This window comes from Nannospalax galili, unplaced genomic scaffold (assembly GCF_000622305.1).
Source record: "Nannospalax galili isolate Female #2095 unplaced genomic scaffold, S.galili_v1.0 scaffold453, whole genome shotgun sequence".
NCBI classification, from domain to species: Eukaryota; Metazoa; Chordata; class Mammalia; order Rodentia; family Spalacidae; genus Nannospalax; species Nannospalax galili.
Window position 1 is genome coordinate 1,838,316 of NW_008334081.1, and position 16,411 is coordinate 1,854,726.

The 16,411-nt window shown below is 54.6% G+C and overlaps 1 protein-coding gene across 2 annotated transcripts; it reads left to right on the forward strand.

Annotated features, from left to right (window-relative positions):
• The first annotated feature begins 6 nt into the window (after positions 1-6).
• On the forward strand, positions 7-9,422 carry Rnpepl1 (arginyl aminopeptidase like 1). 2 transcript variants are annotated; one of them, XM_008829138.1, is made up of 11 exons: positions 7-290; positions 3,454-3,594; positions 4,209-4,360; positions 4,854-4,970; positions 5,192-5,427; positions 5,633-5,746; positions 6,114-6,226; positions 6,499-6,607; positions 7,392-7,622; positions 7,733-7,875; positions 8,434-9,422. In XM_008829138.1, exons 3-11 carry the CDS (start codon positions 4,233-4,235, stop codon positions 8,725-8,727), a joined length of 1,485 nt encoding a protein of 494 aa, XP_008827360.1. In that variant the 5' UTR covers positions 7-290; positions 3,454-3,594; positions 4,209-4,232; the 3' UTR covers positions 8,728-9,422. The 2 variants fall into 2 exon arrangements, with proteins under 2 accessions (XP_008827360.1, XP_029417503.1); XM_029561643.1 differs by lacking the exon at positions 7-290 and adding an exon at positions 1,823-2,414 and having other exon boundaries at positions 8,434-9,410.
• Positions 9,423-16,411: the final 6,989 nt, after the last annotated feature.

Genomic DNA, 16,411 nt, shown 5'->3' on the forward strand with positions numbered 1-16,411 from the left:
TCGTACTCGACGCGCACCCGGCCCTGCGCCTGCACTCGGCCTCCTTCCGCCGCGCCCCGGCTGCCGCGGGGTCGCCCTGCGCCTTCGCCTTCCCCGCCCCCGGATCGGGACCCCCGGTGCCCGCCTTCCCCGACGCCCCGGGCGCGGAGTCCGCCGACTGCCCGCTGGCCTTCAGGTTGGACCCGTTCACCGACTACGGCTCCTCGCTCACAGTCACGCTGCCGCCCGAGCTGCAGGCGCACCAGCCCTTCCAGGTCATCCTGCGCTACACCTCGACGGACGCCCCCGCCGTGAGTCCCGCCCCGGTGGGCACCTGGGCTGCCGGTGGTCCGCGGGGCTCTACAGAGCCCCCCACCTCACTGTCAGGTGGTGGCAAGCTGCGCCCTGTTTCTGAGGCACCTGCAGAGCGCAGGCAGCCGGCCCCAGGAGTCCTCCCCAGGTGCCCTGGGTGATTCTCAGATGGTGCCTGCAAGTTCTTGGGAGCTTTGAATACAGTCCCAGGTCCAGGCCCCGTGGCTAGTGGGAATAGGGACCGACCTGTCATTCAGGAAGACCCTTCCTTCAGGTGTTATGCCTTCTGGGGGCACAAGAGCAGATTCTGGTGGGCTGCCAAACCATCTGTAAGAGTCCAGTTGAGGGATATTCTAAGAGTGCCTGCTACAGGAGGGCCTCGAGTGACCCGGCCTTCAGAGGCTGGAGGACACTCGGGTCTGTTCTCTGGAGGTAGAATGAGGGAGAGCAATTCCAGTGGGCAGCAGACAGGCCTTGTGGGCCACGAGGCTTGGCTTTGGGCTCCCTGGGCTGGACTGTGGCCTGCGGAGGCAGGTGTATCCCACCTCTGAACCGACACAGTAGGCACACAAGGCTCTGCTTAGGCTTTTGGTCACAGGGCACCCACAACTCCACAGGCCTTGTTGGAAAAAGCCAGGGATGCCAGGCTGACACTGGCTGCACAACAGTGGTTTGTAGACTAGAACAGGATCTTTGATTCCCCAAGCATGGTGCTTCACCCCAGCTCCCCAGGTTACAGTAGAGAGAGCTCTCATGTGACATTCACCATGGATACAGAGCACACAGCAGTCTGGAAGGTCCATCTGTCACTGCCCAGGGAGTCCAAAGGAACAGGCCAGGAACAACAAAGGAACAAGGTGACATCTGGACAGCACGAGACAATTAGATTCCTGTCTGTGGGCTTCCTGCACCTTCCTTGGTTGGAGCCTGCCACCCTACTTCTTCCCAGAGCCCTTGCCTTGTGCCAGCAGCTGGCCTGCTAAGTTCAGTCCACTGCCCGCTGCAGTAGGTCAGGAACTCTGCAGGTGGTAGGTATGATTCCCAGCATGCTGGGTGAAGCTGAGGGATGTGCATGCCTCCCTATGAATATGTGCCCTGGGTGTCTGTGCTGCCCACTCACAGCACAGGGCTGGGGCAGGGCCCTCAGCAGGCTGCTGTAGACAAAGCCAGTGAGCATGGGCTGCCTGCTGTGTGGCTTTATGGTTGTTCCAGACAGGGAAGGGACTGGGTGGCTCCAGAGTGACAAAGGGCCTCTGAGCTGGCCCACACCTGTGGAAGTAGAGTGGCCTCTAACCTGAGGTGCCCATTGTTGCACTTGAGTATTGAGCAGCACAGGGTTCACATCCCTACCTGCCCCTGTGCCTAGTAAGGATGTGGTAGGAGCTGTCTGGGTTTCCAGGGGAAGTCCTGACAGCAGGCTCCATCCTGAAGCAGTTTGGAGATGCTGCAGACCCCCTGCATCCCTGCATTCCCACCCCAGCAAAGATATTCTTGTCAGGCATGCTGGCAGCATTTGAGAGGTAGAGGCAGGCAGTCTCCGAATTCAAGGCCCCACTGGTCTACATGGCAAGTTCTGAGCCAACCAGAGCTACATAGTGGAATCTTGTCTCAGAAAGCAAAACAAAACAAAAACCAGCTTTCTCCCTGCCCTACAGTGTCTAGAGAATCCATGGGTCCATTCCTTATCCACCAGACCCTCAACTGCCAAGCACTGGAGTGGAAGGCACCCACCTCTGGGGCAGGTCCTAGCCCCCCGTTCTAAAGTGTCAGTGGTCTCTGGAAAGGCCTAGCTCACTGAGGCCAAGGCATATGGACATGGAGCAATAGGATGAGAACTGGGCAGAGCGTGAGGGATTTGTGGGCACTGAGAGGGAAGAGCTGCTCCAGGAGTAGAGCTAGTGCCAGAGGAAAAGGTGGGGACTGAAGGGCATTTGGGAGCCCGTCCTCCCAGAGTGGGCCGGGCATCACCAGCGGCAGGATCCACTGCAGGGGCACTCTTCCACTTGGGTCTCTGGCACCCCGGAGGCTGCATTTGGATCTAGCTCTCCAAACAGGTCTCTGAGCATCAAGACGGTTCCCAGGCCCAGCAGAAAAGGAAGACACATATGCAGGCCTGCTGTGAGGTGGGGGCAGTGAGAGGGCACCCAAAGGACTTTGGAAGGGAATGTTGGCAGGGGCCTGGCCAGGTCTGCATGGCAGGCAAGCTGCTCAAGCCTGGGGTCTGTGAAACAAGAAGGGTCTGTGGAGTAGGCAGCCACCTGTGCCCCTTGTCTGTGGTCTGGGAGGTGACAGCTCTAACAGCTCTGGGTTCCTTCCCCTGTGGCAGTCAGCCCTGACTGCACACACTTGTCTACTCATAAAGAGTGCTGGGGGTGTCTCCTGTCTATGGCCCTGGGAGGACTTATGTGCCCTTGGTCACCAAAATGAACAATTACTTTCTTTCAGCAATCCCGTTGTCCTGGCAGAGGGCAGTGTGGGGGCAGGCACGGTGGGGCATCTGGCCTGGGCATCTGGAGACTCAGAATGTCCCAAAAGTCCTGGTTGGGAGGGAGGTTGGCTAGGCAGTGACCTCGGCCTGAGAGTGGGCAGCAGTTGCTGGGGAGCACACCCACAGCACTGCACTCTGCTGCAGCCCCTCTCTCTAGGCATTGGCCCGAAAGGCCCTCCCCACATCACACATGTCCTCTCTCGGAGCGTCATGTCCAGCCCCCACTCTGGCCCACAGGTTGACCCACACTGGGGCTCACTCTCTCTCCACCAATGTGAGGAAGTTCTGTTTTTCTGTTTCCACATTCTTAAAATTAGACTAGCTGCCAGCCTGTGGGAATTTGGACTCAGATGTTGTGACTGTGCCTCAGTTTCCCTTTGTAATCTCAGATAATGCCACGGTGGACTTTTTCCTCTTCTCCAAAGCAGGCCTGGGAGACTCCCTGGGCTGGCCCTGGGCATGTGACCCATCTGGAGCAAGGCTGGTTCTGGAGTTTAGTGCACACATGGTAGATCAACAGCCCCTGGTAGGGAGGGGAATGAGTCTGCCAGGTGGGCAGCTGCAGGCCTGTGACAAGTACAGCAAGGACAGTTGTCCCTTCCCAGTCCCTGCTGGCCCTGGTCCTAGAGCTCAGGACGAGGTGACCATCTGCTGATGTTCCACCTTGCCCACAGATCTGGTGGCTGGACCCAGAGCTGACCTACGGCAATGCCAAGCCTTTCGTCTTCACCCAGGGCCACTCAGTGTGCAACCGCTCTTTCTTCCCTTGCTTCGACACACCTGCCGTCAAGTGCACCTACTCAGCTGTTGTCAAGGTCAGAGTCAGGCACGGGGTTGTTTCTGCCTCCTTCAGGCACTGTAGGAGACTGGGACTTACAGCATACCTGGCAGAGGGGCACTGGCCCACCTCCACCTCTGTACCCTTGCCTGCCTAGGCTGGGACCCCAGCTGCTAAAGACTGTTGTCCTAGTGGGACACCATGCAGAAGGGCCAAAGACAGGCCTGATGGAAGTCAGAGCCAGAGCAGGGACCAGGGTGCAACACCCACGGGGACACAGGACCTGACAGTTAGGTTCCAGGTCCTCTAGAGCTATAGGAACCTGTTGGGGACCTTGAGTTACAGCCCAAGTCTAGCAGCTCCCAACGGGGAGATTTGGTGTTCCAGGATGGCATGCTCTGAAGGGGACATGGCTACCTGACCAAGCCTGTGAGGCTATCTGATGGATATGGAATTCCCTGACCTGGGTTGTGGACTCCCTCCTAGGGGATAGAGGCTCCCTGGTGGGACCATAAAGTTCCCTGTCCTCTGACCTGAATTTTGGAGTCACCTGTTGGGGATGAGTCACACCTCAAAAATGTGGTTCCCCTTCCTGGGAGGTGGGTGCCTCTGGGTAGGCTGCCTGTTCTCAGCTCAGACCATTCACTGCAGGCCCCATTAGGGGTACAAGTACTGATGAGTGCAACTCGGAGTGTGTACGTGGAGGAGGAGGGTGTCTACCACTTCCACATGGAGCACCCTGTGCCCGCCTACCTCGTAGCCCTTGTGGCCGGAGACCTCAAGCCAGCAGACATTGGGCCCAGGTAGGCCCTTCTGAACCCTACTATGCTGTTCTGGGCACCTAAGCTTCAGGAAAATGCCCAGAGTCTGTAGCCTGTATACATGGTTGCCCTGCCCAAGACCTCCTCTAGGCTACTGGCATGTGGGCCCAGCCCTGCCCCTGCCTTGTGGCCACAGCCAGAGTCATTGCTGTCATACCTTCTCCCCTTTCCCCAGCCCCCAAATTCAGACCTGACAGCTGACCTACTCAGTGCCCTGCCCAGCATCCTGTCCTCACTCCCAAGGCTGCATACAGCCATCTGTACCCTCCTGCCCTTGCCAGTTTCTTCAGCCCAGAAACAAAAGGATCTGAATGACCACTGGGATGCAGTTCCCCGGGGCTGTGGGAAGGGCCAGTGTGGCCCACATCCAGGAAAGTGGAATGGACCAGGGTCAGGCAAGGCAAAGGGAAGATCCAGTGGGGCAAGTAAGGCCCAGGCTGGCCAACCTCAGCCCACCTTCTCTGCCCTGTGACAGGAGTCGTGTATGGGCTGAGCCATGCCTCCTGCCCACGGCCACCAGCAAGTTGTCAGGTGCTGTGGAACAGTGGCTGAGTGCAGCTGAGCGGCTATATGGGCCATACATGTGGGGCAGGTACGTCCTGTCCCCTGGCCTCCCTGGCTGGCTGTCCTCCTTGCCCTCAAAGGCTGAAGGGGGCCCAAACTGGGAGCCCCTAGTCTGACCCTGGGTTCCCTGTCTCCTGGGAAGGAAGTGATACTACAGGGTGGGGCTCCCACCTCAGGAGGAGGGTACAGCTGTGGGACTGGTGGGTCATAGTCAGAGCCCCATTCCTCACCCTGCACCCATGGGCACAGATATGACATCGTTTTCCTGCCGCCCTCCTTCCCCATTGTGGCCATGGAGAACCCCTGCCTCACCTTCATTATCTCCTCCATCCTGGAGAGTGATGAATTTTTGGTGATTGATGTCATCCATGAGGTGGCCCACAGCTGGTTCGGCAATGCTGTCACCAATGCCACTTGGGAAGAGATGTGGCTGAGTGAGGGCCTGGCCACCTACGCACAGCGCCGCATCACCACGGAGACCTACGGTAGTGCCCAAGACAGGCAGAGCAGGGGTGGAGCAGCCTTGGGCCCTCTCAGGCACCAATTTCAAGGGGCACAGAGCTCTGCCTAGCCTCCAGCATGCCCACATCCAACTGTCCCTGGAGTCGGGTGGTGGGCAGATAGTGGCACCCTTACTGTAGGTACTCCGGCCTCCCTGACAACCACCTCTCCTCTCCTGACTCCACTCAGGAGCTGCCTTCACCTGTCTGGAGACAGCCTTCCGCCTGGACGCCCTGCACAGACAAATGCGGCTTCTTGGGGAGGACAGTCCGGTTAGCAAGTTACAGGTCAAGCTAGAACCAGGTACCCTCTACTCCAGGCTCACTCCTGGGACCCCATGTGTGTCACCCCCAGGTCCTCCTTGTCTGCTGTTCACTTGCCCTGCTAGGGCTTCTCTTTCTCACCATGGCTGAGCTACTGCCAAGGCCAGGCTGGGTGTCCACAGCCCCAAGGAAGGCCTCAGGTGCTCTTGGCCTGCCACAGCCTCACAACTCTGAGCACTGGTCACCATAGGGCAAAGCAAGCTCCATCACTGTGCATCCAGGCTGTCAGTAATCACCTGAGGGGCAGTGGCCTTCCACCTGGTCTGCTTCCCAATTCCAGACCACTGCAGCCCCACCCTGAAGGTTATAGGTGGTCGGTGGCAGCCCAGACAAGGTTTTCCCTGCAGGAGTGAATCCCAGCCACTTGATGAACCTGTTCACCTATGAGAAGGGCTACTGCTTTGTGTACTACCTATCCCAGCTCTGTGGAGATCCCCAGCGCTTTGACGACTTTCTCCGAGTAAGCTGATAGGACCTGCTGCCTCCCACCCAAAACTTCCTCCAGCTGACAGATCTGCCCTTTTTAAAAGGTGGGGAGGGGACCTGGGCACCAGATTGGGACCTGGCCTGATGGATGCTGCCCCCTCCTCTCACCTTCCCAGCAGGGCCTGTGGCCCACCTGGGCTGCGATACACACCCTTAGACAGTGTTCCAGTGTGCTGACCTGGCTCTGCCAGGACTGAGTGTGCCCAGCCCTCCAGGCTTGCTAAGGCCCCGCCCCTCATCTCTCAGGCCTATGTGGAGAAATACAAATTCACCAGTGTGGTGGCCCAGGACCTGCTGGACTCCTTCTTGAGCTTCTTCCCAGAGCTGAAGGAGCAGAGTGTGGACTGTCGGGCAGGTGAGGCTACTTACTCTGCTGCGGGCCCAGGGGCTGGGAATGAGATGGAAGCCATGGTTGGAGGAAAGCCCACCAGCCCCTGCTCCACTGCATGGGTCCTAGGACAGGACACTATGACAGTAAAGAAGAGGCTGTACCTTCTAGCCTGAGGGGCCATGGTGGGGAACGGGAAGCATCTACCTTGAAGAAGGAGGTGATAACTTGGGCTGAGTGGGCCAAGTTAAGCAGCCAGTGGGAGAGGGCTATGGAAACAGCATGCAAAGGTCCTAGAACAGAATGAACAGGGTGGTGGGATGTACCCTGAAGCTGGCTGTCCCTGCTTGTGCCACACAAGAATTTGCTGAGGGTCTGAGGATTTGGGCACCAAAGAAGGAACTAGAGGAGCTAGTATCTAGGGAGAAGATAGAATTTGCTGGAAGGTCTAGGTGCGGTGACCCTAAGTTTTGGAACATACAGAAGTGTATTGTGGGATTGAGGGTGGTTCAGAGTCTATGTGCTTTACCAGAAAGGGCAGAGCCTCCCCTGCCTCAACACATCTAGGACAGGCATGAAATGGATAAAGATCCTTTGGTCACCAACCCAAGTTTTCTACCTCCGTGTCCTTAACAGGAGTCCATCCCGTGGCTCCAAAGGAAAGGCACAGACTTCTGGGTAACTTCCCAGACCCTAGAACAGATTACCTGCCAGGCATACATACTCTTGGGGTTTGAGGTCTCCATGACAGGCTGCTCAGGTGGCCTCCTACCCAGCCCTGGCAGGGACCCCAGGCCTGGTTTTCCTGCAGGGCTGGAGTTCGAGCGTTGGCTCAATGCCACGGGTCCACCTCTGGCTGAGCCAGACCTGTCTCAGGGGTCCAGCCTGACTCGACCTGTGGAGGCCCTCTTCCAACTGTGGACTGCAGAGCCCCTGGAGCAGGCAGCAGCCTCAGCCAGTGCCATTGACATCTCCAAATGGAGGACCTTCCAGACAGCACTCTTCCTGGACCGGCTGCTGGATGGCTCCCCGTTGCCCCAAGGTGGCTTTGGATTCCATAGTCCACAGGGATGGGTCCCATAGTCCATAGGGTAGCTTGGGGAAAGGGAGTGGCTCAGTCCAGCCCTGACCTGCCTACCTGCTGCTCCCCAGAGGTAGTGATGAGCCTGTCCAAGTGCTACTCGTCCCTGCTGGACTCTATGAACGCCGAGATCCGCATCCGCTGGCTGCAGATCGTTGTCCGCAACGACTACTATCCTGACCTCCACAGGGTCCGGCGCTTCTTGGAGAGCCAGGTGCAGCCCCATGCCAAGAGGCATGACGTGGGAGTGGCTCTCCTTGGGCCCACCCCATCAGATTCTCCACTGAGGCAGACCAGGCACATCTAGAGAGTGGAGAAGGGAAGCCATCAGACCTAAGGAGGCCTGGGGGGGGTGGGGGGGACACAATACAGAAAAGAAGGGAGAGGAGTGCAAGGTCAGGGGTTTAGAGAGTGACCTGGACTCTACCACAGAGAGGAAAGCTGGACACCAGAGTCCAGGGTTCTTCATTGGCATCAGCCTTGAGCTGGTTGGGGCTCAGGCCTATGTACATCAGCTTCCAGGTCTGGGCACAAGGGCCACCCAGACTTTTCAGGCGGTTGCCTACCATGCCTGTTCCTTGCCCTGCCCCTCCAGCCTAACCTATCAGAGACAACCTAGAGGGAGAGGTGAGGGTGAGAGGCCACTTAATGGGGGTGCTGTAGTTGTGTGACTCCAGGCCAAGGCCTTCATGAGGGAACTAGGCCACCTTCAGAGCTAGGGTGGTGGGAGGTGCCCAGGGAGCCCGCTGATGTGACCAGGTACCTCCCACAGATGTCACGCATGTACACCATCCCACTGTACGAGGACCTCTGTACCGGTGCTCTCAAGTCCTTCGCACTAGAGGTCTTCTACCAGACCCAGGGCCGGTTGCATCCCAACCTGCGCAGAACCATCCAGCAGATCCTGTCTCAGGGCCTGGGCCCCAGTGCTGAGCCCAGTGTGGAGCCCAGCACAGAGCTGGGCCATGCTGGGGCAGACACCAACCTGGACTCGCCAGCCCTGCTGCTCGGGGATGAGGCCCCCACCAGCGCCATCTCTCTCAGGGATGTCAATGTGTCTGCCTAGCCCTGATGGAGACCAACCCTCGACCTCCCAGACACCACGATTGTGCCTTCTGTGGTCCAGGCTGCCATGACTGTGCCTTGGCTCCAGCCACGAGCTCTGCCTGGGCCCATAAGCCCCTCCTATGGGCTCTTCCAGGCCAGGGGAATGGGGAGAAGGTCCTTGTGTCCATGGAGGCCCATGGACCAGGGCCCATCTCGTTCCTGCTCTCTTGCACTGCAGGCCCTGGGGCAGGCCCACACCTACCATGCCTCCTGTCTCAACACTGACAGCCATGCCTCACCCTGGACCAGCATCTGCTGAACACTGCCCTGAGGACACGTACCCCAGCAGTCCCACAGCAACCACCACACTGTGCCTTACATCTGCCAGAGGCCCCGGCTGTTCTGCCTCCCTGCAGAGGCCTGTACCCAGCCAGCTACCTTGCTTGGCTCCTGGCAGAGGGACAAGGATGCAAGCAGGGGACAGGAAGGGAGGACGGGCCTCCTAGGCTGGCCTCAGCCCCTCTGCAGATGGATCCAAGTCCCAGAAGCATTTGTGCAGGATGGCCTGTCCTTGCGGCTACCTGGGTAGCACTGGTAGTCTCGGCCTGCCTGCAGGGAGAGGCAACGGGCTGTGGGCTCTAGCCTGGGACCATTGTAGCAGGCACCATGGCAACTGCCCCATTAAACAACCTCCACTCTGCAGACCTGCCCTCCCTCCCTGTTTGTTTCCACCCTGTCCTTTGCGCCTACTCAGCTGCCAGGGATGGGGCTGGCCTATGAGGACTGGGGGAGATGAATGCTCTTCCCAGGAATCCTGGTCACAGCCTGTCCCAGTAGACCTCAAGAAACAGAAGCTTGGGAACCTACCCAGGAACCCCAGGGGTATGTTCTCCTTTCTCTTCAACCAGACCTGAGCTGAGCTTGTCACACCCTTGTTCTGAGCCTTCACCTGAAGGACTCTGATCACATCTCAGCTCCTTAGCACTGGGTTAGGGGTGGGGGGATCCAGACTTCCAAGGCCAGAGTGCAAGGGAGGTGTGGGTGGCAGGGATGAAGTGCTTAGGCTGGGAACTCTACAATGGCGGACTGTAGGGTTAGATTACCTGATAGAAATGGAAGCTCTGTGTTCATAGGGTGGCAAGTGGAGCCATTCCTCACGATTGCCCAAAGACTCAAGCTGCTGATCACCACTGGACCATTTGGCACTCTAGCCTCCAGCCTTGGCAGTGTACTGTGGCATGCCTCTTGTTCCAACACACTGGGCATACCATTACGGTCCCACTACACACATGGCAGCTGGGAAATGGAGAACTGGAAATGGTGGGCAAATGACTCAAAGGCCTCTGCCCAGGATCCAGCCCTCCTTCCTCTTCAGGAATCTTCCCACCCTTCAGCAGTGACAGTCCAAAAATCTCCAAGTTGTACCCCAAACTGAGACCAGGGCTTAGGGTCACCTCTCCTTTGACAGTTCATGTGCATAATCCCCACCACAGCACTAGATGAGGCTCTACCCCATCAAGGATGGAACCACCCTCACACCCAGCAGGGGACAGAGGGGACAACTACAGTGACACCTTTCAGAGGAAAGAGGGGTTACTTTTGTCACTGCTGTAACTATACCAACAAGCATAGCTTGGCTCTTGATTTCAGACCATCTTGGTGAAGAAGGCTTAGCAGCAAGGGTGACTTGGTCAGTGGTAGTGGGAGCTTGTGACAGATTCCTCAGGTGGTTGTAGGCAGGAAGCAGAGAGAACCTTCAAAGGCCAGCTACTAGTGACCTTTTTCCACAGCTAGATCTCACCTCTTGAAGGTCCCACAGTCTTCCAAGCGGCACCACTAGCTTGGGGAGAGGCTTTCATATTCAAACCACAATGAGGCTGAGGGTACCATCTGATCTTAAGCCCTGCTTTGCTCTCTGGTGCCCTGGTGCCACCATCCAGAGGGGCCACACCCAAAGATGATGCCCACAGCCCTCTTCAGCAGCAGGGCTGCTCTGTACCTCTTCCTGCCAAGGCTGCCTTCAAGTCTCGGTGGTTACAAACTCATCTGAGCTTCACATTTCTTTGACATTGCCAAGTTGACACCTTCATGTTCTCACAGAACCTTGATTCCAGGTCCAAGTACCACAGCTGTACCCACAGTGTCCTCTAGACACTGCTTAGATCTTTGCAAGGTCAGAAATGACAACTAGCAGTTGCAGCTATGGGAGGTGTGCACCTATCTTAGATGCCAACCTGGATGTCAGTCTGCTGTGGCTCTGCATTCCATTAGAGGTGCAGAGGAGTACACGTTCAGTGGCAACATTGCATTCCTGGCCTTCATCTACGCCCTTTCTCCAACCGGCAAAGCTGGACTGGCTTTAGCTCTTCCTGTAGTATCTTGCCAAGGGCCGCCCATGGCCATCTCTCACAGCCAGTGTTTTCCAGCTTCTTCCTCTGGGCCTACCCACCATTCCATATGCTCCATCCTGCAGTGTCATTCATGGGAAGCCAGTATTTCCCGTTTCCTCCACTGGACTTATCGAGTATTTCATATGCTCTCTGCCTTCTGAGTCATCACAGATGAGCTTTAGCAGATGTTTTGCCACCATGTCCCATGGCAAGTTATTTCAAACCCATGTTTGCAGCCAGACATGGCCCATCCCGCCCAACACCACGTGCCCACTGTCCTGGATATGTAACCCTCAGGGTGACTTCTCCATTAGAGGCTAAATTATACCCCAACCACAAACAAGAGTCAGACATCAGTGTGTGGAAGAGTCATGTTTCTCACTCTTAGTGATGGCAGACGTGGGGCAAGCTGCTTTTCCCTGTGGCTAGCCAGGGCCTTATACTGATGCCGGGGACTCAAAGTGTTTCCAGGCGCCATGCCAGGGATAAAAAGCCATGAAGAGGGTCACACCCATAGTGCAAGCTCCGGAGGGCCATGTCCCATGGTCTGTTCCCACAGTCCACCCTGGCCTGTGCAGAGGAGTACTTAGCAGATAGAACCAATAACCACCAGAGGAGCTGAGACTGGGAGGTTGAGGAATACCAGCATCTCACAGGAGTAGGGACCAGTCAGGTAGGAGAGGTGTCAACAGAGCTGTGGGTGATGTTCAAAAACAGACAGGTGCCTGATGGAAGACTGCTGTCCACAAACACCTGCAGTCTGCCTGGGGGCGGGGTGGTGTGCAGTAGTCTGTATGTGCCTAGAGTCTCCAGTGTCCCTAAGGTCCAGATCATGTTTTCAGGCACTCTTCCTCAGGCTATGTCCTTTGAGGTCTGAAAAGTCCATGAGTGTTCTCCTCCTGAGGATAGAGACTTGGACAGTTTTGGGGAAACTTACAGCACAGGGACAAGGCACAACTGAGATCACCCACTGGTTAGTGCCCACAATGCAAAAGACAATGCGCAAAAAACTAAGCGCGTACTTGAGGAAACCAAACAGCTCACCTCCATTCTCACTAGCAATTTTTGTTTTGTTGATGATATAGTCATTCTGACAGAATTTCAATGTAGTTTCTAATTTGCATTTCTCTAGTGGCTGAGGATGCTGAACTTTTAATGTATTTTTGGCCATTTCTATTAAAAATGGCCATTTCTTTAAAAAAATACTGGGCATGGTGGCATACTCCTTTAATTCCAGTACCCAAGAGGTAGAGGCAGGTGGATCTCTGAGTTCAAGGCCAGCGTAGTCTATATAGTCAGTCCCAGGCTACTCAAATATATAGAAAAATTATTTTATGTGTGGACACGTGTGCCATTGGTGCATGAATGGTCAGAGGACAACTTACAGGAATTGGTTTTACATTATGTGGTTATCAAACTCGGGTCATCAGGCTTGGCAGGCATCTTTACCTACTGAACCATCTCACCTGCCCCCATATTTCTTGAAAACTATCTCCTGAATTCATTTGCAGGTTTACTGATCGGATGGCTTGTGTGGAGTGGGGTTTCTGGTCTTAATTTTGGGAGTTCTTTATAGATGTGGGTGTTAATCTACTGTCGGATGTTGAGTTAGCAGAGTCTCCACTCTTCAGGCTGTCTCTTCCCTGTTTCCTTTGCTGTGCACGAACTTTTCATTTCATGCGATTCCAACTGCCATTCTTGCTGTCATTTCCGGAGCTACTGAAGTGTTTTTCAGAAAGTCCTTGCCTGTGCTTGCATCTCAAAGGGTTTTCCTTATGCTTCCTCTACAAGCATAAGTTTCAGGTCTTGCAGTAAGCTTTTTAAGATTACTCACCTTCTGCTTGTGTGGCCCTCCCTCTTGCCACCAAGTTATATATCCAGTTGCCGCTACTGATTCCTTTGCTGTCATCAGAGCCAGTGTTCCCAGGCTTCTGTCGTTGACTGAGGACCAGCAGTGCTTCAGAAACCTCTGGGTTTTGGCATCAGATTGGGAATGCTGAGCCATCTACTGTGGACTGAGCAACTACCTAGTGTGAGACAGCCAATGGGGACACCTCTTGCTGCTGAGGCACCTACCCAGCCTCCAAAACGCAGCAACTACCAAATTCTCAGCCTCTCAGGTGCAGTTCAGCTATTTTTATCATTTCAATGTAAGCTAATAAATTCTCCCCCAACCCACATATTCTCATCCTATCAGTTCTGTTTCTCTAAAGAACCCTAATACACCTACAAATTTTAGGACCTAGTTTCTATTTTTTGTGAAGAATATTCTTGGAGTTTTACTGCTAATTACATTGAATCTGGAAGTATTTTTTGAATACGGCATATTAAAACTTTTTCAAATGAAAATTCAGCCAGTGTGGTAGCACATGCCTTTAATCCCAGGACCTGAGAAGCAGGTGGATCTCTGTGAGATCCAGGCCAGCCTGGTCTACATATCGAGTTCCAAGCCATCTGCGGCTACAGGGAGACCCTGTCTTAAAAAAGACCCAAAAAAGAAAAAAAGAATGGTCACAATGAAGATGAATTATTGGGCTGGAATACCAAGACAAAGACTGTTCCTAGAGACAGCACAGGCATCTTAAAAAGGGTTAGAGAGATGGCTCAGCCTGGCTGCTCTTCCAGAGGGGGAAGTTTGGGTCTCAGCACCCACATGGTGGCTAACAACTATTCACAACTGCAGATCCTGGGGATCCAACGTCCTTTTCTGGCCTCCAGGGGCATTGCACGCATGGGAGCACTTATATATGTGCTGGCAAAACATTCATGCATATAAAGGTAAACAACATTTTTAAAAAGGGAAATGATGAGGAAAAGTGGTGAGATTTCCTTATAACTGGGGGTCATGGGTAGATTCATAGTCAAGGAACCTCAGTTTGATCAAGATATCTTCATCTTCACCCTTGACACAACCACACCCAGCACCTTCCCAGCAGTTTACCCCTCCAGGGCTCCTGCTGCATCCTCTTCCTTCCTTCTCTGACCCTTACCTCACTTCTGTCGTGTCAGACTTTCCAGCTGCCATGCTGAGCCAGGTACTGTCTGATACCTGCAGAGCTTCCTTGCCCCAGCATCCTTGGAGGCAGTTTTCCTGGAGTTCTTTTCAGGAGACAGACTCTGACAGCGTCTAATTATACCCCACCCGTTCTATCTGAATAACACCTGGCCAGACAGAACAGAGAAGCTCCACAGCAGGGGAATGACCACTAAGTCCAAGCCTGGCAGGGACAGGCCAGTTACACAGAGAGCTACCACAGCATGGTGAGAGCTACCAGACCCAGCACAGGATCTGAGAGAGCTCTTAGCAGGCCAGGCAGAGGGTCCAGGCATCACTACCACCCATCCAGGCCAGACAGCCTTCTCTCTGCTCAAGATGAATGAGCAGAGAAAAACCTTCTAACAGCCAAGCTGCTGGAGACAGCTCACATCTGAAACATGCCCACTTCAGCAGGCTAAAGCAAACTGCAGAATGTTCACAAGAAACTTAACACGCGACAACTTGGGATGAGAGTTAGGCAAAAAGTTCCAATAAAAATCACCTGGTTTACAGTATGCTACCTCTCCAAAAAGCTGCCATCACCTGGGTGCTCAAAGTCATGGCCTGCTCCCTTTGAAGTGCAAGTCCCACATTCATAAATGGGAAAGAAATAACAATCTCTGGGGCACATGAAGATCAGTGTCTTAAAATGCAAACCCAAGCCTTTGAGACCCACGCAGGTAGGCTGCTTCACTCCCTGGGAAGGGCTGCAGGGAAGACAGGGATGGTCCCTGCCCCAGTACTTCTTAGGATTCCTCTAGCTGGAACTGTATGCTGGGAAAAGAGAGAAGTCCAAGCTGCTAGGACCTCAGCCCTACTGCACCCAAAATGAGACAATTCCACAGAAGAGCAGTTCATACTTGGTTGCTGATCACCTCCCAAAGCCCAGGCCCATAACTGCCACAACTTCCCAAGACCCCAGAAGCTTACCTCACTGCACATATCGTGGGAAGAGCTGGGGGGAGGGGCTCTGAAGGCCCAGGTTGCTTCCATAGACACACCTAGAATCACTGAGGCTGCTGCCAGCCTCCCACCTCTTGTGCGGGGAGGGATGAAGTTTGCTCCACAATATGGATGGTGGCAGCTGGTCCCATGGCTCAAGGCCTGTTAACATGGGGGAACCATGAGCTCCATACCTGCCTCCTACTGCCCAGGCACCTCATGAGGACCACAGGCAGCAAAGCCTTTCTCAAAAGACAGGACACCAGGCCTGCTCTCCAGCAGATGATCCACATAGGTTGCTGGGGGATGAATCTTCACTGCGTCACAGGCCTAAAGTACCTTGCATTTCAGATCTGCACATGTAACCGTGATGGGCCCAACCCAAGTTCACATCAGTGCACCTTCACAAACACCATTCTGTTTCATGAACTCCCTAAACTGATGGTGGATCTGCAGGATCTTCAAATCCTGCAAGACTTGCCAGGCTGTCTCTGTTGGCACCCCAACCTCCAACAGTTGCAACTTCTCTTTCAGACAGGTTTGCCAGGAAGCCCAGGCTGGCCTGAACTTTATATATAGACTAGTCTGGAACTTGTGACCCTCTTGCCTCCTCCTTCTGAGTTAAAGGCATGCTCCACCACACCCAGCTACAACTTTGCCCTTTATGGCTGGCTACTCATGCTCCTATGAAACCAAGTATCTCCTCTATTGAAGCTTCAGGGCTTCTCTCTGACCTAATGCCGTGTGTGTGTGTGTGTGTGTGTGTGTGTGTGTGTGTGTGTGTGTGTGTTTAGTGACAGGATGCTACCTCCCTTTCTTCACTCTTAGAGCCCTGCTCTCTCGGTGCCAACAGAGAATGCCATCCAAGGTCCAGCACAAAACACTGGCTTGCACCTCTTCCTTCTCTTTAAATTTCCTCTCTGGGGCAAGTGGGCTGTCTTGTAATTAGTATGCACAAGTAGACTCTTGGGGGACGGGCACAGGGGGAGGAAGTGAGCTTCTCTTGAATTTAGAGTGGATCTTCTGGCCCCAGGCAAGCCTTCAGGTATGTTCAGCCTGGTCTCACATTTGATCTTAATCTGAGAGGCCCTAAACCAGAACCACAATGAGCTCTTCCAATTCCTGACCTGCACAAGCGGAAGACTTGTTGGCTGTTATGCAACAGTAAACAATTAACACAAAGTCCAAAAATTTTGTCTCACTACAGAGATCCCATTCAAAGTTACTTCAACAGAAAAGGTACATCTCAGGTAACCACATGCTCAGAAGCTGCATGGTGAGGTGACTTTGGTCCTGATCAGCAGGAGGGCTCAGCAGTACCGCTGCCTGCTCCA